This window comes from Nerophis ophidion, linkage group LG08 (assembly GCF_033978795.1).
Source record: "Nerophis ophidion isolate RoL-2023_Sa linkage group LG08, RoL_Noph_v1.0, whole genome shotgun sequence".
NCBI lineage: Eukaryota > Metazoa > Chordata > Actinopteri > Syngnathiformes > Syngnathidae > Nerophis > Nerophis ophidion.
Genome location: NC_084618.1, coordinates 54,577,836 through 54,601,413, shown reverse-complemented (window position 1 = coordinate 54,601,413; position 23,578 = coordinate 54,577,836). Strand labels below are relative to the sequence as shown.

The 23,578-nt window shown below is 41.1% G+C and overlaps 1 protein-coding gene across 1 annotated transcript; it reads left to right on the top strand.

Annotated features, from left to right (window-relative positions):
- Window positions 1–40: 40 nt before the first annotated feature.
- sh3bp1 (SH3-domain binding protein 1) lies at window positions 41–23,043 on the top strand. Its single transcript, XM_061908943.1, has 18 exons — window positions 41–270; window positions 9,596–9,638; window positions 9,766–9,870; window positions 9,934–10,010; window positions 11,877–11,988; window positions 12,070–12,146; window positions 12,231–12,318; window positions 12,405–12,473; window positions 12,578–12,668; window positions 15,080–15,216; window positions 15,308–15,419; window positions 17,574–17,655; window positions 17,729–17,809; window positions 17,915–18,028; window positions 18,097–18,194; window positions 21,514–21,676; window positions 21,744–22,012; window positions 22,394–23,043. The coding sequence occupies exons 1-18, from the start codon at window positions 221–223 to the stop codon at window positions 22,630–22,632; spliced, it is 2,007 nt and encodes a 668-aa protein (XP_061764927.1). The 5' UTR covers window positions 41–220; the 3' UTR covers window positions 22,633–23,043.
- The last annotated feature ends 535 nt before the right edge of the window (window positions 23,044–23,578 follow it).

The following is a 23,578-nucleotide window of genomic DNA, read 5'->3' as shown; positions in this document are numbered from 1 at the left end:
GTCAAAGCAGAAGAAAAAAAAAACATCTCTTCCCGCTAACAATTGCATGTGTGCAACTTCCTCATTAGCTGTTTTAGAGCTTGAGAGTGCGCGTCTGAAATCTAAAGCGAAACGGTAAAATCCAAACAAAAAAAAAAATCTGTTTTCTGTAGTAACGTGCTAGACCTTTGCTGGGGGAGGGGACTCACCAAGTGGGTCAGTTATTGCTAAAACAGCCAAAATGCTCCGACAGTCCCTGAGCATTTTTAAGCAGCTTGGATCTTCTGCAAAGTAAGTTTCCACCTTCATCATACTGTTCTGTTTTTTGTACTTAAACATTCATTTAAATTCAAAAGTGTATGCTGGGAATAATCTCAGGTGCACTGTACTTTTGTATAACATTACGCACAATATCTTACTGAAATCCAGCGGTGGACGGACACTGTTTTTCTGTATTACAAATTTCAGAAAAAAATAGTCCTTTAGTGCAAAACACACCTGAGCAATACACATTTACAATGACATTAATTGATGAATTATTGTTCCTGCGTGGTGACAGCGGCCTATAACGATCACTCTGTCTATTCTTTAAACTGCATGAAGCATGTGTCACTGTTTCTGCCTCTGAATTTGAGGTTGTACACCGGTGCAGTGTGCATCTGCAAAACACAAACCACACTGGCACGCAAAGCCAGTCACTTTGAACAACAGGCATTATTACATTATGAGGGCATCTTTTTGGGGTAAAGTTCTAGACAGTGCATCCAGAAAGTATTCACAGCACTTCACTTTTTCCAAATTTTATGTAAGAGCCTTATTCCAAAATGGAATAAATTAATTTGTGCCCTCAAAATTCTACAGACAATACTCCATAATGACAATGTAAAAAGTTTTTATTACGTTTTGAAAATGTATTAAACATGTTTAAAGTATGCACAGCCATTGCTCAATACTTTGTTGATGCACCTTTGGTAGCAATTATAACCTAAAGACTTTTTGAATACGAAGCCACAAGCTTGGCACACTTATCTTTGGGCAGTTTCGCCCATTCCTCTTTGCAGAACCGCTCAAGCTCCATCAGATTAGTTTCCATCTACGCATGTGGTTTTTATTTTTCTCTTTTAATACATTTGCAAATTAATACAATTTATTTTTCACATTATCATTATGGGTATAACATGTACACATTTGAAGACAAAAATGATTTATTTAATTTTGGAATCTGGGTAAGTAACAAAATGTGGGAAAGTAACAAAATGTGGAAAAAGTGAAGCGCTGTAAATACTTTCCGGATGCTACGTACGCGTATCCTTACAAAACATTGCACAGCGATACAAAACTTTGATGGGGCATCACTATTTTGGTTGTTTTTTCATATTTCAGTTTATAGTTACTATTAGTCAATGGTTCTCAATAATGACATTGAAAAAAGGAAGTGGCCAAAGCTCCAAACTGTTGACGTTTCACACGCCACATAGACTCCTGAACATCCGTATTAGTATGTTGCACGGGTGGATTCCAGTAGAGTATGCTCATCAAAAGGAAAGAAGCAACAAAAAAAATATATAGAATTGAACAATTACCTCAAACAAGTTGTTCATCAGCTTTATGACCATTGACAAATTATGCACTATCCATCCATCCATTTTCTACCGCTTATTCCCTTTCGGGGTCGCGGGGGGCGCTGGCGCCTATCTCAGCTACAATCGGGCGGAAGGCGGGGTACACCCTGGACAAGTCGCCACCTCATCACAGGAAATTATGCACTAATTTGTGTCATTATCTGCTAGACATCCACACAGTCATGACCTCCTGAGGGCAAAGTACATGGCAGGATTGTTGAACTGCACAAGCAAGTCCTGCAAGGTTTGATGCAGTATGATAGGCAAGGCAAGATTATTTATAGAACGCAATTTGTAAGCAAGATAATTTGAAGTGTTTTACAGATGCATTCAATTATGCCTGGATGGATAAAAACATACAAATAGTCATTAATTTGATTAAAAGCAAATTGTGTAGATCAGGGGTCTCAAACTCAATTTACCAGGGGGCCCCTGGGTGCAGAGTCTGGGTGAGGCTGGGCCGCAAGAAAAGATTTCTTCAAAAAAATGTTGCATACTCCTCAGCATGTCTAGTTGTATAATGACGTTTCAAATTGTATTCCTTGTGCACTTTCTCTGTGCAAATAACACACGTCGGGGTACCCTTGTGCTCAACATAGAAATATTGCATTTCACACTTTTCCTGGAATTGTCTTTGCTCATCACTAACCTTTCTCTTCACTGCAAGCTTTAAAAAAAAGACATGTTTGGAGAATATTGTTATTTCCGCAATGTATGTCGTTCCGCTTTTCCTCCCTACAGCAACACGACGATCGGCGGATAATAGTACCGGAAAGTACCGGGATAGCGAGCACAAAAAGGTGACGGCTCCCGGAGTGTTATCCGGCGTCATATAGAAATATATGTAGTGTTCATCGTGTGAGGCAATGAAAATTAAACAATAAAAAAAATAACGGTTTGAATTGGTCCAGGTTATCGGGGACTGTTATTATTGACGGACAGGTGTCGCGGTGTGACTGCAGCCAGGCACATAAGAAAACCCTCATCTCCATGGCAACGTCTCTGTCGCTTTTAGTCATTTGCCGCTTTTCCACTAACGCAGGGGTAGGCAACCCAGAACGTTGAAAAAGCCATTTTGGACCCAAATAACACAACACTGTCAAGCGCCATTCATATAAAACTTGCGGGCCGCACTAACATTAAACTTTCATGGTTCTCATAGTCATCATTGTCACCGACGTCCCACTGGGTGTGAGTTTTCCTTGCCCTTATGTGGGCCTACCGAGGATGTCGTAGTGGTTTGTGTTGTGGTTTGTGCAGCCCTTTGAGACACTAGTGATTTAGGGCTATATAAGTAATCATTGATTGATGATTGATATTAAGGTGGGGGCCGCAAAATAACGTCTCGCGGGCCGCAATTGGCCCGTGGGCCGCGTGTCTGAGACCCCTGGTGTAGATAGTACTTTGAGTTGTCCTATGCACTAATAAAAACGTTTTGCCTACCTGGATTTCTAACGTTGCCAAAGTTGAGGCTGGTTTCCACACCTTCTGAATGATTGTTTCAGATTTTAGCAGCATAAAGGGAATAAGCGGTAGAAAATGGATGGATGGAAAATTGAAATACAGCCTCCCCGTGTGGCCACTTCCTGACGTTGGTTCTTATGGTTCTAACGTGCTTTGGTGCAGGACCATGAAAAAACGTGTACACAAGCAAAGCTGTCGTGTTCTCTGAGCAACAAAAAGCCAGTGCTGTGACCTAAGCTCCGGACTAATATGGTCATATTTCCTGATTCTAGTCAAGACTCGAGCAGCAGCATTCCGGATGTACTGCAGCACTTTACAACTCGTTTAGAGAGCCCAGTGAGAAGGCCATTGCAGTAGTGTAACCTGTTGGAGACAAAGGCAGGGATTAGTCTTTCTAAGTCTGATTTATACATTACTCTTTTGATTTTGGCGATGTAGTTTAGGTAGAAAATACCTGCTTATGTTATTGACTAAGTGTGGCTGTTAAAGTTCAAGTCTGAGTCTATTATTACGCCTAAATTTCCAACCTGATTATTAGGTTTCAGAGAGAGGATGTCATATAGTCCTTCTCCGTGAATTGATTTATGTGGACCCAGACTTAAACAAGTTGAAAAACTTATTGGGGTGTTACCATTTAGTGGTCAATTGTACGGAATACGTACTGAACTGTGCAATCTAATAATAAAAGTTTCAATCAATCAATCAATCCCTGGAGAAGGACTATCGGGCGGCACCAAAGCTGTTCCGGAAGACCATACGGCACCTCAGGAGGGGGAAGCAGGGAACCATCCAAGCTGTGTACAGGAAGAATGGGACTCTGCTGACTTCAAGTGAGGAAGTCGTAGGGCTTTGGAAAAGGCACTTTGAGGAACTCCTGAACCCAACTACAACATACACACCCTCCCTGACAGGCACAGAGCCTGAGGATGGTGGGGGATCGACGTCAATCTCTCGGAGTGAAGCTACTGAGGTAGTTAGACAACTCCACAGTGGCAAAGCTCCGGAGGTTGACAAGAAGCATTTAAGTAGAAGCATTTAAGTCTCACCTTAAAACTCATCTGTATACTCTGGCCTTTAAATAGACCTCCTTTTTAGACCAGTTGATCTGCCGCTTCTTTTCTTTCTCCTATGTCCCCCCCTCCGTTGTGGAGGGGGTCCGGTCCGATGACCATGGATGAAGTACTGGCTGTCCAGAGTCGAGACCCAGGATGGACCGCTCGTCGGGACCCAGGATGGACCGCTCGCCTGTATCGGTTGGGGACATCTCTACGCTGCTGATCTGCCTCCGCTTGAGATGGTCTCCTGTGGACGGGACTCTCGCTGCTGTCTTGGATCCGCTTGAACTGAACTCTCGTGGCTGTGTTGGAGCCACTATGGATTGAACTTTCACAGTATCATGTTAGACCCGCTCGACATCCATTGCTTTCGGTCCCCTAGAGGGGGGGAGGGTTGCCCACATCTGAGGTCCTCTCCAAGGTTTCTCATAGTCAGAATTGTCACTGGCGTCCCACTGGATGTGAATTCTCCCTGCCCACTGGGTGTGAGTTTTCCTTGCCCTTTTTTGTGTTCTTCCGAGGATGTTGTAGTCGGAATGATTTGTGCAGTCCTTTGAGACATTTGTGATTTGGGGCTATATAAATATACATTTATTGATTGATTGATTGATTGAAGATCCGTCCAGAAATGCTGAAGGCTCTGGGTGTTGAGGGGCTGTCATAGTTGATACGCCTTTCAACATTGCGTGGAAGTCTGCGACAGTGCCGAGGGAATGGCAGACTGGGGCGGTGGTTCCCCTTTTCAAAAAGGGGGAGCAGAAGATGTGTGCTAACTACATGAGTATCACACGACTCAGCCTCCCTGGGAAAGTTTATGCCAAGGTACTGGAAAGGAGGGTCTGGCCGATAGTCGAACCTCGGATTCAAGAGGAGCAATGTGGATTCCCTCCTGGTCATGGAACAGCTGACCAGCTCTTTACTCTTGTGGGAATCCTGGAGAAGGCCTGGGAGTATGCCTATCTAGTCTACATGTGGGAGGTGCTGAGGGACTACGGGGTGAGGGGAACCCTGCTGATGTCCATCCAATCTCTGTACAACCAAAGCGAAAGTTGTGTCCGGGTGCTTGCATGTAAGTCGGATCCGTTTCCAGTGGGGGTTTGTCTCCGCTAGGGCTGCACTATGTCACCTATCCTGTTGGTGATTTTTATGGACGGGATTTCTAGGCAGAGTCCTGACCATGGCGGAGAGGGTATACGTCGCGGGGGGCTAAAGGTTACGTCACTGCTGTTTGCAGATGATGTGGTCCTGATGGCACCTTCGGTTCGTGACCTTCAGCTCTCACTGGATCGGGTCGCAGCCGAGTGTTCAGCGACTAGAATGAGGTTCAGCATCTTCAAATCTGAGGCCATGGTTATCAGCAGGAAACCGATGGTTTGTACTGTCCAGGTAGAGGACGAGACTCTGTCCCAGGTGGAGGAGTTTAAAGGCCTACTGAAATGAGATTTTCTTATTTAAACGGGGATAGCAGTTCCATTTTATGTGTCATACTTGATCATATCGCGATATTGCCATATTTTTGCTGAAAGGATTTAGTAGAGAACATCCACGTCAAAGTTCGCAACTTTCGGTGCTAAGAGAAATGCCCTGCCTCTACAGGAAGTCGCAGACGATGACGTCACACGTGTGGGGGCTCCTCACATCCTCACATTATTTTTAATGGGAGCCACCAACAAAAAGTGCTATTCGGACCGAGAAAACGAGAATTTCCCCTTTAATTTGAGCGAGGATGAAAGATTTGTGTTTGAGGATATTGATAGCGACGGACTAGAAAAAAAAACTGGTTTAAAAAAATAAGTAAAAAAAACAAAACGCGATTGCATTGGGACAGATTCCGATGTTTTTAGACACATTTACTAGGATAATTCTGGGAAATCCCTTATCTTTCTATTGTGTTGCTAGTGTTTTAGTGAGTTAAATAGTACCTGATAGTCGGAGGCGTACGTCCATGGGTGTCTTGACGACAATGTCTCAGGGGAGTCGACGGCAGCTTTATGGATGGCACAAGCTCAGCTTTTCTCCGGTAAGAAGCGACTTTTTACCACAATTTTCTAACCGAAACCTGCTGGTTGACATTCCGTCGTGCTTCATGTTTGCCTGACCGCGCTGTGATCCATAGTATAGTTTCACCTCCAGGAATTTTAAACAAGGAATCACCGTGTGTTTGTGTGGCTAAAGGCTAAAGCTTCCCAACTCCATCTTTCTATTGTGACTCCTCCAAAATTAATTGAACAAATTGCAAAAGATTCAGCAACACAGATCTCCAAAATACTGTGTAATTATGCCGTTAAAGCAGACGACTTTTAGCTGTGTGTGTGTGCAGCGCTCATATTTCATTAAAACCCATGACGTCTTGCGTACACGTCATCATTACACAACGTTTTCAAGACGAAACTCCCGGGAAATTTAAAATTGTAATTTAGTAAACTAAAAAGGCCGTATTGGCATGTGTTGCAATGTTAATATTTCATCATTGATATATAAACTATCAGAATGCGTGGTGGGTAGTAGTGGGGGTCAGTAGGCCTTTAAGTATCTTGGGGTCTTGTTCACGAGTGAGGGAAAGATGGAGAAGGAGATGAGCCGGAGATTTGGAGCAGCTGAGGCAGTATTGCAGTCTCTCTGGCGCACTGTTGTGACGAAACGAGAGCAGAGCTAGAAGGCAAAGCTCTCGATCTACCTAGCTATCTCCATTCCTACTCTCACATATGGTCATGAAGTGTGGGTCATGACCGAAAGAATAAGATCACGGATGCAAGCGGCCGAAATTAGTTTCCTCAGAAGGGTGACTGGCATCTCCCTTAGAGAAAGGGTGAGAAGTTCAGTCACCCGAGAGAGACTTGGAGTAGAGCCGCTGCTCCTTCATTTTGAAAGGAACCAGCTTAGGTGGTTCAGGCATCTCGTGCGGATGCCTCACGAGCATCTCCCTCGGGAGGTCTTTGTTGCACATCCCACTGGGAGGAGACCCTACGGCAGGCCTAGGACCAGATGGCGCATTACTTCTCCTCTCTGGCCTGGGAACGCTTCGGGATTCCCTAGGAGGAAGTTGCTAATGTTGCTCTGGAGAGGGAAATCTGGGGGTCTCTGCTGGAGCTGTTGTCCTGGCGACCCGATTCCGGATAAGCGGTTGAAGATGGATGGATCTCATATAGAAGGTAATCTGCGGAGAGAGACTTTCACCTGCACATTGTGTTTTAAAAGGTCCATAATAAGCAGATTAGTTCAAAACGCTATTGACAGAGGCTCAATGGCAAGAGCAAAAAGTAAATGCCTCAGAGCACAACCTTGTCGTATAGAGCAAGAGAGGCAGAAATGTTCTGATGGAATATTATTTGTCCTGATCGAGGCCTCAAGAGATTAATAAAAGAGCTTCTTAATCCATGAAATAAAACTGTTACTAGGGCTGGGCGATATGGATGAAAAAGTATATCTCGATATATTTTTACTTAAACTCTATATTCGATATATATTTCGATATATTTTCCAGTGAAATAATTCATATAAAGATATTCATTTTTGAGCGAGATTCAGTGATTGATTGATTGATTGAAACTTTTATTAGTAGATTGCACAGTTCAGTACATATTCCGTACAATTGACCACTAAATGGTAACACCCCAATAAGTTTTTCAACTTGTTTAAGTCGGAATGCACGTTAATCAATTCATGGTAAAATTCATAGTGAAATTGAAGTGAATGACAACTGTTCTGTAAACAGGCCTGGTGCCTGCGGTTTGGACTCCTTCCCAGGATACTGTGCCCCCTCGCAGTTTACGAGGTTCCAATCTCAATCATGGAGAAGTTGGAAAGAGGAGTCACAGGCTACATCAAAAAATGGCTCGGAGTTCCACGATGCCTTACCACCATAGGCCTCTACGGAGATGGCATCCTCAAGCTGCCACTCACCAATCTCACAGAGGAGTTAAAGTGGGCAAAAACAAGACTCCAGATAACACTGAATGAATCCAGAGACTTAGTAGTGAGCAAAAATGCACCGACCTTGGCGACAGGGCGCAAATGGAGACCAGCCAAAGCAGTGGAAGAAGCAACAGCAGCCCTCAGACATGCTGACATTGTGGGTTATGTCTAGCAAGGAGGAGGAGGCTTTGGGCTGACAGCTACCCACCCAGCTTGGCACAAGGCCACAGCACCAGAACGGAGGAAGACGGGGGTGGACGAAGTACGCCGCCAGGAGGAGGCTGCAAGATGGGCCAAGGCAATCTCTCTGGGCAAACAGGGTCAGTAGAAGATCAGCTGGAAGGACATGTGGGTCATGGAAGCAAGGCAGTTGAGCTTTGTCATCAGAGCTACATATGACATCCTTCTAACACCAGTAAATCTTCACGAGTGGATTGGCGAAGACCCGGTGTGTGTCCTTTGTTCCATGCCAGCCACCCTCAAGCACATTCTCACAGGTAGCAAAACAAGTCTAACCCACAGATATTACACATGGCGTCACAATTAAGTCCTAAAGACCCTTACGCTCACCATGGAGGATAAATGAGTTTCCACCAACTCCCTACCACCACCAGTAGCCAACCACTATCAGGCCATTACCTTTGTCCGCAAAGCGGCTAAGGTAGTAGTAAGGAGCAGTTCCATACCACCTGAGCGAGGCCAGCTACGCTTGGCCCGCGACTGGAGGATGTTGGTTCATCTTGGCCGGCAGCTTGAGTTTCCTCTGGAGATTGCCATGACCACCATGAGACCGGACATAGTGCTCTGGTCCCCTTCACAAAAAAAAGTTTTCATCATCGAACTCACAGTACCTTGAGAGGACTCAGTGGATGAGGCTTACAAGCGAAAACACCTACGCAATAGTGAGCTACCCGCTGAAGCACAACATCATGGATGGAAAACTGAGGTCCGCCCAGTGGAGGTGGGCTGCACAGGCTTTGTGGCGAGATCTACCACCAAATTTCTTGTAGACCTGGGAGTCTGAAGCCAAAGCCTGGGTATAGCCATCAAAACTGCATTGGAGGCAGCCGAGAGAGGCAGCTAGATGCTGTTCATGAGGAGAAACGACCCCGGCTGGGCCCCCAAGTAGCAAGCCGTTGGACATGAAAACGTTGTCTTGATGCCCAAGACAAATTTCTCCTCGGAGACAATAAAGCTAATTATTATTATGATTGGCAACACTAAATTGGCCCTGGTGTGTAAATGTGAGTGTGAATGTTGTCTGTCTATGTGTGTTGGCCCTTGTCCATGGTGTACGCCACCTTCCGCCCGAATGCAGCTGAGATAGGCTCCAGCACGCCCCGCGACCCCGAAAGGGACAAGCGGTAGGAAATCGATGGATGGATGGATTATTTTCATTACTTTTATATTGATATGGGTGAGGTGTTATACTGTTCAAATGTTACTTTTTTCTATGTTTGTTTTTTTACTTTTACTCGTACTTGGTAATGTAGCCAGTTCTTAGAGGTACTTTATTATCACGCAATAATCCACCTACTAAGCCATTGTTGACATCTGCAGGTCACATGATGTCAGCGAGCTTCTACATGAAGACCTGGTTGTGGTGAGAAAAGACAAAATGTTTTCTTCTGCTTTCGTTACCGTGATTAAACAGTGAGAGTACCAGTCACTTGTAGCCTAATAGGACCAGAACTCCATTAATACAAGGGTTTATATGTCTTTAATTTCAGGTGGAGCAGCGGGTGGAACCAGCCAAGAGAGCAGCACATATGCTCCACAAGAAGCTGCTGGGCTGCATGCAGAGTCAGACAGGACTGGATGCTGAAAAACGGATGGTACGTCGGCCACGATGGAACAACTGTGCATGCACTCTAAACAGAAAGTGTGTGTCCTTGCAGAAGAAGCTTCCTCTGATGCTGCTGTCAATCAGCATGGCGGAAAGCTTCAAAGACTTTGATGCAGAGTCTCCCATCAGGTGAGCACTTCACTTCCCCCTGTGCTGTCTTCGCGCCCCCATGTGATATCCCCCTGACTCAGTGTGACGGCCCCCCACGTTTTCACTTCTACATCAAAAAGACTCTTTGCAGAGCGCAGACCTCAGCCAAGGTGGAGCTGTGTACAAAAGCAGAACAACACCATAGAGCCGTGCAGTTTTGTGTTTGCGCTGTCCAACGGGAGTTTCCGTAAAAGGCGGCGTGTGCTCCGACAATAGCGAGCGAGTAGACGCGCAATTTTGGTACGTTTGGTACAATAACCACCTGAGACCCGGCAGTACATTTTTTTAGTGGTGAAGCTGTATTTGTGTTTGCACTTTTATTTTTATTGACAGAATAGTTAAGAAACATATTTGTTATTATATTTGTACATCATTTTTTGGCCAGTTCTTTATGAGTCTTTTGTTATGCTGTATGTTTGGTTACTATTTCTAATCAGCATGACCTTAGCGTAAGGTTTATGTGTTAAATAAATACTAATCTTTGTGATCAACACATTGTTTCATATCATTTGACAAGGTCAATCATGTTTAACTGTAATTACTTTGGATACAAATAATGAATACAAATAAAATCAAGAGTAAGATTGTTATTTCAGTGCTCCCTAATTAGTGGAAAAGTTGGTCCCTGATGTCAAAAAGGTTTAGAAAACCCTGCATTAGGAAAGTAGTCCCATCCTTGTGTTGTATCAAACTCTGCTGATGATTAACCGTGCGTGCATTTTGTAAGAAATGCATTGCTTACTCACAAGAATAGCCATGGGACTAAAAAAAGTTTAAAGTGCCAAAGAGGGTGACCATACTCTGCATATGCATGATGCACAGGAATGGTTAGGGTCACAATTTTGTGTATTTGAAAAAAAATAAAACAGAAATTGTGGTATTTGGTTCAACAAACCTTCTACAAGTTCTGGTGATGCATAAAATGATCAAAATATGGTAAATGTTATACATGTTACATATTGGTAAGAACGTGTCTGTTACTACATTATATGTAGACTGAAAGAGTGCATACAAAATGTTGATGGAGGGTTTGGAAGTTGTTTTAGAGGGCCTTTAAGGCCACAAAGCTGACTTCCATAAGCCACATCTTCCAAGCGATTTTTTAATCATCTTTAGGACCCTAAAATACTCCTACATGTGTGTCCTTGTCTCTCATGATGATTGTGAATAATAGGCAAAAAAAAAAAGTGCAATTCCCCTTCTCTCAAGCCCAAAAAATAAAACTAAAGTGGAGTCATTTGGATTTTAATTTTATTGACAATTTATCCAAGAAACAAATTCGTTATCAATTTAGTTTAATTCTTTTAACACAACATAATTGCATTGAAACATATTTTTAATCGGTCCTTACCTATGCAATATATTTGGTTGGTATTTATTTTTCTATTCAGCCTGATCTAAGGTGTCTGTGTTAAATAAATAATCTTTGTGATCAACACATGCTTACATAGAATTTGATAAGGTTATAAACTGTAGGTAGGTTAGATATAATTATTGAATACAATTAAAATCAAGAATAAGATGAGTAATTCAGTGTCCATATATATATCATACATTTTAGCAAGTCGAACCTTGGTATACTAAGTATGAAGTGTTAGCTTGCATTGGACGAGGCTGTGTCTCGCACAAATAGAAGACCTATGAACTCTACTTAATTAAGTGTCATTATTTGAGTGGGTCAAAAAGGTTAAGAACCCCTTTTATCATAAATTGTGGTTATTAATAGATGTCATCGGTGTAGTTTGATCATTACCTACTTAAAGAGGAATTAAAACTTTGAATTTTAGTTTGGATTTAACTTAAGTGGTTTAATCATGTGTGTGTGTGTGTGTGTGGGGGGGGTAGGAGGGTGCTGGAGATGTGTTGCTTTATGGAGAAGAAGTTAGCCACCCTGCTCGCAGACTATGAGATGAACATGGAGAAGCAAGTGTTGGAACCGTTGAATAAACTTAGTGAGGTGATTACAGAGATGTTTTTGTCATTTTAGCCATATTTGATAAATATATTTGACCGATCTCTCATCTTGTTCGTCCTCAAGGATGAACTACCAGAGATCCTCAAAAACAAGAAGCACTTTGCAAAGCTCAACACAGATTGGAATAATGCACGACTCAGGTTTCATTTCCTCGTTCTAAAGTTTGAACCCATATTTTTGCAGCATGTTTGCCAATTATTTTTGCTTATTTTCACCACTCTCAGGAGCCAGGGTAGCACCGGTCCACAGGCAAAGCAGGATGGACTCAAGGAGGAAGAAGAAGAAGCTTGGAGGAAGTTGGAGACCATCAAGGCACCGGTGTTCATTTTTCAAAAGGACGCCTTCCTCTCTAATTTGGGGTTGCACCTTTCACATATTTGTCGCTTTTTTCTTTGCAGAATCAGTATTCAGCAGATCTGTATCACTTTGCAACCAAAGAAGAGGACTACGCCAGCTACTTCATTCGCGTAGGTTGGAATCCTTAAATGGACATTGCCTGTTTTGTAGAAATCGGGACCACAGTGGGATCTATGCATGTATGTTATTGAACTTTGTGTTCTCTCAACTGTAGCTTTTGGAGCTGCAAGCGGAATACCACAAACATTCACACGAATTCCTGGATAGAAATATATGCGAACTCAAAGAGAATCACAGCCACAAAGGTCAGTGCTTGTGATTTCTTTATGCCTTTCAAACAATCGATAAAAAATTAGATAAGATATGTTTAAACTTTGTGCACCTAAGGAGCCCAAAACATTACATGTGTTCCTTATGTGAAATGACTGTTCAGTTCGAAGGTTACAGGAGTCAGAACCTTTTATATATAATTGTATAGTGTCTTTAATTGCAATATTGTTAGAAAAAGACAAAGTATACACACTTTCTCTCAAGACCACTTTCAGCCCCATTGACTCCCTGCTATATTACTCTGCTTTTTCCATGTAAACCAAATGATTCTCATTCTTGCAGATGGAAACACAAGAAAATATTGTTTTGGTCTAATTGTGCCTCTTAACCACCACATGGCACCGGAAAGCCATGAGTATAATTTTCAGAGCTTTGATGAGTTTAATTGCCATTTAACCACTGATCTTGTGAAGTTATATGTAACATGGTTGATATATGAACTCAACACACTCAACCAAATCCTGCCTGCTTCCTGTCTCTTCCTAGCTCAGTAGGCACTGTAAATATAATATTTTGTGGTCTACTTGTCTACTGTATCACAATTGATGTTGTCAAAAATAATTGACCTATTCAAGGCTGCAATTACCCAACCTCAAATATTCCACTGGGCAACTTGTTTTTCTAAATATTGCATATTTTGTATTTTCCTATCATAAAAAAACAGTTATGTTGACGAAAAGGCCATGAAACATAAAAAAAAGCCATGTAATAGAACGTTTTTTATCAATAGATAGATCTGAAGTTGTTCAAAGATGCCAATAGTTAAAAGTAAAGAAAAATATATTTCTGATTAATGAAATTTTTATGAACATTCCTTTTGGATCCTTTTAACGAAAGTGTCAACCCGGGCACGATCCACATAAAAGCTTTTCAAAATGTAAGGTGGGCGATCCTCTCCCTGAGGGACACCAGAAGTCTTCAGAGTAAGCTTTAGAAAAACTATTCCTGTCAAACAGCTATAAAGAAAGCCATATATTGGCCTATATTAGCATTGGCATACAAATGTTATTTAACTCAATTAGAAAATAGAGCAATAGGGATAATAAACAAAAGTCAAATGCTGATTCTAATAATAAATAATGACCCACTGTATTTGTAAATTTAATTGAATATATATATATATATATATATATATATATATATATATATATATATATATATATATATATATATATATATAGTTTTTATTTTTTTATTTATTTAATTTTTGGGCTTCATGGTGGCAGAGGGGTTAGTGCGTCTGCCTCACAATACGAAGGTCCTGCAGTCCTGGGTTCAAACCCATGCTCGGGATCTTTCTGTGTGGAGTTTGCATGTTTTCCCCGTGAATGCGTGGGTTCCCTCCGGGTACTCCGGCTTCCTCCCACTTCCAAAGACATGCACCTGGGGATAAGTTGATTGGCAACACTAAATTGGGCCTAGTGTTTGAATATGAGTGTGAGTGTTGTCTGTCTATCTGTGTTGGCCCTGCGATGAGGTGGCGACTTGTCCAGGGTGTACTCTGCCCTCCGCCCGATTGTAGCTGAGATAGGCGCCAGCGCCCCCCGCAACCCCAAAGGGAATAAGCGGTAGAAAATGGATGGATATTTGTTTAAATACATTTATTAGATTAAATAAATTAAATATACTATGAAAATAATTGTTTTTTTTATAACTTTTAATATTAATTTTACCCATTTATTGTCAATAACTTTTATGGTATGAAAAGAAATAAATGTTTTTTATACCTTGAGTATCAATTTAATTATTATACATTAATTTTTTTTTTTTTTACAAAACAAAAAATTTTAAAAATATTTTCTTTTCATAGATTTTAATATTGATTCATGCAATTAATTTAGTTAAAATACTTAAAAATATAAAAATAAAAACTGTTGTATTTTAATATTAATTGAATCAATTTAATATCAATATTTTTTACAAAATAAAAAAATGATAAAATATACAGTTTAGTATTGATTTAGGTAATTATAGTTTTTATGAATACTTCTTTATGAAATAAGAAATAATGACAATCTCTTGATCTTTAATACCTTCTAATAATAATTCATTTGATAAGTTAAATATTTATCAGCTTATTAAAAAAGAATAAAAAAGTTTTTTTTTTTTACTAACTCATAACAAAGTGTCTTAAAGTCTTTGCCGTGTCATTTATAGGTAAAATACCACATAGATTCCGTATTCAACCGATAATTTTGGTGACAAAAAAATATTAATGAGATTTGATTGTCTGCGATGAGGTGGCGACTTGTTCAGGATGTAAACCGCCTTGCGCCTGATTGTAGCTGAGATAGGCAATAGCGCCCCCCGCGACCCCAAAAGGAATAAGCGGTAAAAAATGGATGGATATACAGTATTTGAATGTGAATTATGTGATGTGGTGCAGAGCCACCAGGGAACCTCTATCGACAAAAGGTTTTTGGGGAGTCTCTAGCCTCTCATCTGCATGAAAGCAACAGGGAGATCGCTGCCCCCATCCAAGAGTGTATTCACATGCTTCTCAGAACAGGAATGCGCGAAGAGGTGGGATCACGTTTTTATGTGTCTAATAAAGGTATGACAAGTGACCAAATGCCTTCCTGCTTCCACCTCTTCTCCTTCTCTGCCGTCTCAGGGTTTATTTCGGCTAGCGGCTGCTGCCTCTGTGGTGAAGAGGCTGAAGACGTGTATGGATCATGGGGTGGTCGACCAGAGCGAGTTCAGAATGGATCCCCACGCTGTGGCTGGTAGGTAAAGAGCTTTCCCAGCAGCCGCAAGACATTGATACAATGTTGATTATACGTACATGTCTTTAAAACCAATTTTGAAACAAGTCACAAAATAGTTGTGTTTGTAAAGTGAGACAACGTTGGTGGTTGGAAATGACCAAATTTCAATGTTCAAATCAACGTCACAACCTGACATTGAATGCACGTCATCAAAACGCATTTTGTTTCAAAGTTGTATTTGTGTTGCAGAATATTGGCTGAGAAATGACCAAATTCTGTGTGGAGTTTGCATGTTCTCCGCATGACTGCGTGGGTTCCCTCCGGGTACTCCAGCTTCCTCCCACTTCCAAAGACATGCACCTGGGGATAGGTTGATTGGCAACACTAAATTGGCCCTTGTGTGTTAATGTGAGTGTGAATGTTGTCTGTCTATCTGTGTTGGCCCTGTGATGAGGTGGCCGCTTGTCCAGGGTGTACCCCGCCTTCCGCCTATTACCTACTCAGTGGCCTAGTGGTTAGAGTGTCTGCCCTGAATTCAAATCCCGGTCGAGTCGTACCAAAGACTATAAAAATGGGATCCATTACCTCCCTGCTTGGCACTCAGCATTAAGGGTTGGAATTGGGTGTTAAATCACCATAAATGATTCCCGGGTGCGGCTGCTGCCCACTGCTCCCCTCATCTCCCAGGGGGTGATCAAGGGTGATGGGTCAAATGTAGAGAATAATTTCACCACATATAGTATGTGTGTGACAGTCATTGGTACTTAAACTTTAACTTTATTGTAGCTGAGATAGGCACAAGCGCCCCCCGCGACCCCAAAGGGAATAAGCGGTTGAAAATGGATGGGAGGATGGCAATGGTCAAATCAACGTCAGAACCCAACATTGATTTTTTTTATTGATTAATTTAACCTTTATTTAACCAGGAAAAAATCCCATTGAGATTAGGAACCTCTTTTTCAAGGGAGTCCTGGCAAAAACACATTCACATTACACACTAAAATGACAGGATAGACATCAAGTAAAACAGTTACAGATAACTGAGGCTCCTTCAAATGCTCTCAGTTTAGATTTAAAAGCATTTAAGGACAAACATTCAGTCAGCTTCCAGTCCCTTTGTAGCATGTTGCAAGCACAAGGAGCTGCATAGACAAAATGTTTTTTCCCCAGCTCAGTGCCAGCAAAAGGGACGGATGATCGTTTGCTCTCAGTGCATAAGAATCCTTCTCTGTGAAATCAATGCACAAATATATTCGGGCAATAGTCCCAGAAGAGCTTTGTAAATAAAAATGTACCAGTGACACTGCCTCCTAATGGACAGAGAAGGCCTTCCCACCTGAGAGTACAAGTCACAGGGGTGTGTTACGGCTCTACAGTCTGTGATGAACCTCAAAGAAGCATGGTAAACACAGCCCACCATCTAAAATCAGGAATGAGTAGCATTTATATAAAAAAGATCACTATAATCTAGCGGCCAGCACGGTGGCAGAGGGGTTAGTGCGTCTGCCTCACAACACGAAGGTCCTGAGTAGTCCTGGGTTCAATCCCGGGCTCGGGATCTTTCTGTGTGGAGTTTGCATGTCCTCACCGCGAATGCGTGGGTTCCCTCCGGGTACTTCGGCTTCCTCCCACTTCCAAAGACATGCACCTGGGGATAGGTTGATTGGCAACACTAAATTGGCCCTAGTGTGTGAATGTGAGTGTGAATGTTGTCTGTCTATCTGTGTTGGCCCTGCAATGAGGTGGCAACTTGTCCAGGGTGTACACCGCCTTCCGCCCGATTGTAGCTGAGATAGGCACCAGCGCCCCCCGCGACCCCAAAGGGAATAAGCGGTAGAAAATGGATGGATGGACTATAATGTGGTACAGATAAAAATGTGGCTTTTTTTTTTTTTTTTTTTTACACCAAAAGGAAACCATCTCTTATTACGGAAGAAATAAAAAATTTAAGTTTTAGTTTCTTCACAAGTTGATCAACAAAAGGTTTAAAAGTGAAATTAAGCGTTGCCAAAAAGCCTGTTGTTTTAACATTAGGTCTGAGCTGCTCAAGGTCAGGACCTAATTCAACAATTTCTCAATGTTGTTTTAACGTATTGTGCCTGCTGGGTTCTAACCAACCATCATCCATTTATACTCGATACGACAAACAATGTTCTCTTTGGATCCCAACAGGAGCACTGAAGTGTTACCTGCGAGAACTTCCTGAACCTCTAATGACCTTTGAACTCTACGACGACTGGTTTAAAGCAGCAGGGTGCGTAAGAACACTACACATGAACCTCAAGCATGGAGCTGTTTCCGGGATTTAAGAGTTGATGTTTCCACAGTGAAAAAGATGTCAGTGAGAAGCTGGAGAAGTTCCGAGCGCTGCTGAAGAAACTGCCGGCAGAAAACTACAACAACCTCAGGTACATGTCATCAGAAACAGTCAAAAAGACACACGGACGAGTACATTTTTGTACACTTGTAAACAATGAAGACTTAGCCAAACTAACTGGACAACTTTTGACCAGTTATCTAGTCCAGTTCTTGTCCCGGCTGTCCGAGCAGCAGTCTGCCAACAAGATGACGCCCAGTAACATCGCCATCGTCCTGGGGCCCAACCTGCTGCGACCGCTAGCAGAGGGGTGACTAGAGCTGGTATTTCTTAGTCGTCTTCAACCACACGTTCCTAACTTTTTTCTGTCCTCTTCAGGGAAATTCCCCAGCTGGACATGGCGTCCGCCTCCTCTGTCCAGGTGGTGACGGTTATCGAGCCTCTTATTCAATACAGCGCCACGCTCTTCCCTGAAGGTATATGAACCTCACATTTGAATGGATTCAGTATTTTGTGAATAAGATGTCACCCTCAGATTACTGACTGGAGACTTTATTATACTTTTTAATTTCATCATATGTTCATTATTTTATTGTAGTTTTAATGACAGCTTTTTAGAAACAAGAATTACAGTTAAGCCAGAGGCATTAAAGGTACAGCCCGTGGGCCGGATCAGGCCCGAGAACAGGTTTTATCCAGCCTGTGGAATGAGTTTGCTAAGTATAAAAGTGAGACTAAATTTTTAAATAAAAGAAACGGCTGTTCTAAATGTGTCCACTAGATGTCGCAATAGCAATTCTTTGTATCTTTGTAGATGATGCTACACATTAAAAAAAAAACTAAACTAAATGTTGTTAGTGCACCAGTCGAGGAAAAGAAGCAAACTACATAAATAACATTCTGTAATTTGATTATGATATTATTTTTTTATCTTGATTAATTGAAAATGAACACCAATGAGTTGACTGATGAACATTATCACATGATTTATTCAGAAAGTATAGATGTCGACAAATAAAGATAGAATACTATTAACCGCGACGTGTAAGGGTAAAAAAACCCAACAACATCATGATTTGTACATCTTAAGAATGCGCTTGTTCTATTTTTAAACCAAAAAATCTATCTCAAGTTGTCTTTATTTTTAAGTTATCGTGCCGTGATTTTACCAGTCCGGCCCACTTTTGAGTAGATTTTTCTCCATGTGGCCCCCGATCTAAAATGGGTTTGACACCCCTGGGTTAAGTCATAAATTATTTTCAACATGGACAGATTTTGCCCAAATATTATTAGTTGACAAAATGTTATTTTATGTTCAACTTTTAGCTGGGAACTATGGCAGGTCAAATATGACATAATTAAATAAATAAATAAATCTAAATAAGTACATACATTTGTTATTACTTAATTTAATGTAAAATACAATTATTTTGATTTAACGAACTATTCATTTAGTTATTTTCAAATTTTATTAATTATCTACTTTTCCCACAATTTCATCACTTATTTCACAATTAAACAATTACAAACATTTTCAATTATTTAATCATTTAACTATTTCACAATTCAATACATTTTTAATTTAAATATTTAATTAATTAGTTTTTGTGATTATTTCATGAGCCTGTGTGGAAGCCTCATGTATACAATTATTCTATCCGTCAAACTAAGCCATCAAAGTCATGAAATAATGAATTTAATTACAAAATAGTGAAATCATAAACTACTGAATTAGATATTGAATTAATGAATTCAATGATTAAATAATTAAAAGTATCTCATATTAGAAAAAAAAATGACACATTTAATAACACAATTATGTACTTAATTTTAATTCCAATAACTTAATGACACATTTAAGCAATTATTTAAAGATGTATTCATGTAACTTTGTCCCATTTGAGTGTCATCCTTAGCCACCATGTTTTGAAAGACTTCTAAAGTTCCAGGGTTCAAACCAAAGCAATCATTGGACTAAGATATCTGTTAGCTCCGCTCTCTTACTTTGATGGCTGAGTTTGACAGATTAATACAATAATAATATTTAATGAATTGATCAATTAATAATTAAATCCTGAAAAAAATAATAAATTCATTCAACAGTTGATTACATATTCAAATGATTAATTAAATGCTTACATTGAATACATCGACACATTTAAAACCACATGTATCTAATTCCATTTATTAATCAATTAATGAATGATACATTTAAATACTTATTCAAAAATGTCCCCCCTTTTGATCCTCCATTCCAAACGACACTAAAACGTTTGAAGAGATGATTTTTTCATCTAATAAGTTTTGCTAGAAATAACCAAGGTCATCAAAATTGTCCGATAAGATCAGGGTGTGGCATATTTTTTAGAATGTAAAAAAATATATATCGCTTATATATTTTGTTGTTATTTTATCATTTTAATTTCCACCTTAAAACACTTACTAAAAATGAACTTGAACTCAAACTGTCTAGGAATAATGTTGTGCTTAATTATTAGAAATAATTCCACAAGATCAGAATAACATCAAATTTGAATGATACTTTTCTTGCAGCGTCGGTTAAAACAAACAATCTGTTTCACAACTTACCGTTCTTGTAGTGCAGGACTAGTTAACTGGCGGTCCGAGTTGATTTCAAAATTTGGGAGACAAATATTTTTGCAGTACATTTCTAAAATGTACTGCAATGTTGTTGTATAGATTAACTTGGACCACTGTAAACATATTGGCAGATCCTTGCATTGACATTTTAACCTTGCTAGCAAACAGAACACTGAATCCAAACTTGTCATTTCCATAACTGAGAGTTTCCTCAAGGCACCCCTTTAAGCCCTCTTTTTTTTGGAATTACATGTTTTTTTCGTAATGCGATTTAAGGAAAATATGTGTGGCTGTAGCTTGTTTACTTCTAATGCAGTCAGTAGTCATTTTTTTTTTCAACTTCCTTAGTTACTTGTAGTGTTCTCTTTCATCATTTCAGCTATTCACATTCAGTTAAAAACATTTTTGTACCTGTTTCTTAAAAAAACACAACATATTTGACTACCTTCTTTGCAGAAGGTCCTATAAAGCGCCTCTCTAACTGTAAAACAGGGCTGTCAAACGTACGGCCCGAGGGCCGGATCAGGCCCGCGAACAGGTTTTATCCAGCCCGCGGGATGAGTTTGCCAAGTATAAAAATGAACATGAAATTTTTGAACGACAGAAACAGCTGTTCTAAATGTGTCCACTGGATGTCGCAATAGCAATTATTTATATCTTTGTAGATGATGCTACATATGTACAAAATAAACCACATGATGTTAGTACATCAGTCGAGGAAACTGATCAAACTACATAAATAACATCCTGTAATTTGATTTTCATATTTTTTTTTTATCTTGATAAATTGAATACTAACACTAATGAGTTAAATGATGAAAATTATCACATCATTTTTCAGAAAATATAAACAAAGATAGAAACCGCAACATGTAAGTGGAAAAAACCCCAACAACATTATGATTTGTAAAATTTCAGAACGTGCTTATTCTATTTTCAAACAAAGAAAACAATCTGAAGTTGTCTTTATTTTTAAGTTATCATGCTGTGATTTTACCAGTCCGACCCAGTTGGGAGTAGATTTTTCTCCATGTGGCCCCCGATCTAAAATGAGTTTGACACCCCTGTTATACAATAAATACACCGAAATGTGGCCGCCAAAACAATTGAGTTGAGTATCATGAAGTAATCAATGACAGACTGTAATGTATTGCAGGAGTGGAGTTACAAATATTGTCCTAAATGTTTATTTAGAGGTGTCCTTTGAGGTCCCAGAGCTTCCAGAAGCCCAAGATGATCCTCTAGTCCAGTCCTCCATCTCCAAACCCACGCCGCTGAGCAGAACAGTGTCCTGTGCCTCCACAGCCTCCACAGCTTCCTCATCCTCCTACCATCACCCTCTCTCCAAGACCAACAGGTGCTGTACATCACCCAGCAGGCATGACTTCATGTCGGAAGGTTCTATCACCTCATTTTCCATTTAGTATGTCCTCTCAAGAGGGCGTCTCCTCTGTGAAAGCCGGTTCTGCTAGGCGCTTGGCGTGGAGCGGGCCCGCGTCCGAGGCAGCAACCGCCCAAATAGAAACACCCGCCCTGCCGTCAAACCAGAACCCGACGCTGCATCCTAGAACTGTGAGATCCAGCCAAGGACCGAGCAGGGACCAAGCCCAAAAACAATTGAGCCAGTTGGAGAATATTTCAGAGGCCCCGCCATGCTCTGCCAAAGCAGTTGTGGGGATCACACCAAACAAACGTGAGTCAAAAAGATTATTTGCAATATATAATCAACTACAACACTTTGGAGTCCAGAGTAGGATTTAAAACAAATTTGATGTATCTGGCAGTTTTCTTCCTTCACTTTTGTCATGTACACATCAGCCTTTTCCTCATAATGTGCACGTCTACAGAAAGCAGATACGTACGCAGCTCATTAATAAGATAACAGGAAGTCTCACTCTACCAACATATCACACACTTCCTCTAACCGCTGACTTCCTTTTACTTCATGTAGTCACCAACTCCTCGCATGTAGCTGAAGAAGCATAATGCAGGACGACGCTACACTTCAAGCACAATAGTTGTTATAGTGGGTCCCTAATCAGTTGTTTTGTGTCTTCCTGCCTCTCGTCCGCAGCAAAGAGAAACGTCAGTATGAGAAAAGCCAACAAAGCTAACGAGCCGATGACGGTTTTCGACAGCAAACCCAAAGCCCCGGAGCCGCCAAAGCCACGGGCCCCTGTGGCACCCCCGGGTATTATGCCCCCAGCTCAACCTACTGGCCTCAAAAAGATGCCGTTTAAAAAGCCCGCCGTTAAAGCCCCAAACTGCCCTCCGCCACGCCCCCCTGCATTGCAGTCCACAGAAGCACAGTAAGATGAGATTTTGACACACGACTTAAATGTGTACATCGCTCCCTGAGCTGTTTGGTGTGGAAGAACTGTATCCAAACACCTTTAGGAGGAACGTGACCTTCTCCCTGCCCTCGCAAATGTTCTGCATGAATGGACAAGGACAGTGTTCCATTTCAAAATGGTCAGGTGTCCCAATACTTTTGTCCAAATAGGGCCCCGTTGTAATAAAATCCAAATAAGTTCTAAATGGCGTGTACTATTAGTGAGCGTGTCTAGGATTGTGGTGCAAACCTGGCCGATATAAATGCGTATACCGGCTGTCACCATGGAGACACTCATTTACTGCACACCCATTGCATCATATGCTTCAATCTGTAGTGTTTTGTTATGTTGTGAAACATGCAGCACACAAATATAATGTGTACCTTCTTTTCAGGGTTATATTGAAACTCAATACAAACAACAGAACTTATTACTAGCATGCCAAAGGTTCCGATGGTGTGTCTGGAATGATCCAGACGCAAGAAAATACATGTCGCAAGAAGTGTTTTTATAGAAACTCCGGCTTCCTCCCACTTCCAAAGACATGCACCTGGGGATAGGTTGATTGGTAACACTAAAATGGCCCTAGTGTGTGAATGTGAGTGTGAATGTTGTCTGTCTATCTTTGTAGGCCCTGCGATGAGGTGGCAACTTGTCCAGGGTGTACCCCGCCTTCCGCCCGATTGTAGCTGAGATAGGCGCCAGCGCCCCCAAAAGGGAATAAGCGGTAGAAAATGGATGGATGAAACAAATGAATGCCTTCCAAAAAAATCCATCCATCCATTTCCTACCGCTTATTCCCTTTCGGGGTCACGGGGGGCGCTGGCGCCTATCTCAGCTACAATCGGGCGGAAGGCGGGGTACACCCTGGACAAGTCGCCATCTCATCGCAGGGCCAACACAGATAGACAGACAACATTCACACT

What these genes read in the sequence shown, in the direction of transcription:
- sh3bp1 (XM_061908943.1), top strand. Translation starts at nt 221, where the DNA reads ATGCTCCGACAGTCCCTGAGCATTTTTAAGCAGCTTGGATCTTCTGCA. An exon ending in CAGCTTGGATCTTCTGCAAA is followed by an intron (nt 271 to 9,595) that starts GTAAGTTTCCAC and finishes TGACATCTGCAG; the next exon opens with GTCACATGATGTCAGCGAGC. An exon ending in GATGCAGAGTCTCCCATCAG is followed by an intron (nt 10,011 to 11,876) that starts GTGAGCACTTCA and finishes TGGGGGGGGTAG; the next exon opens with GAGGGTGCTGGAGATGTGTT.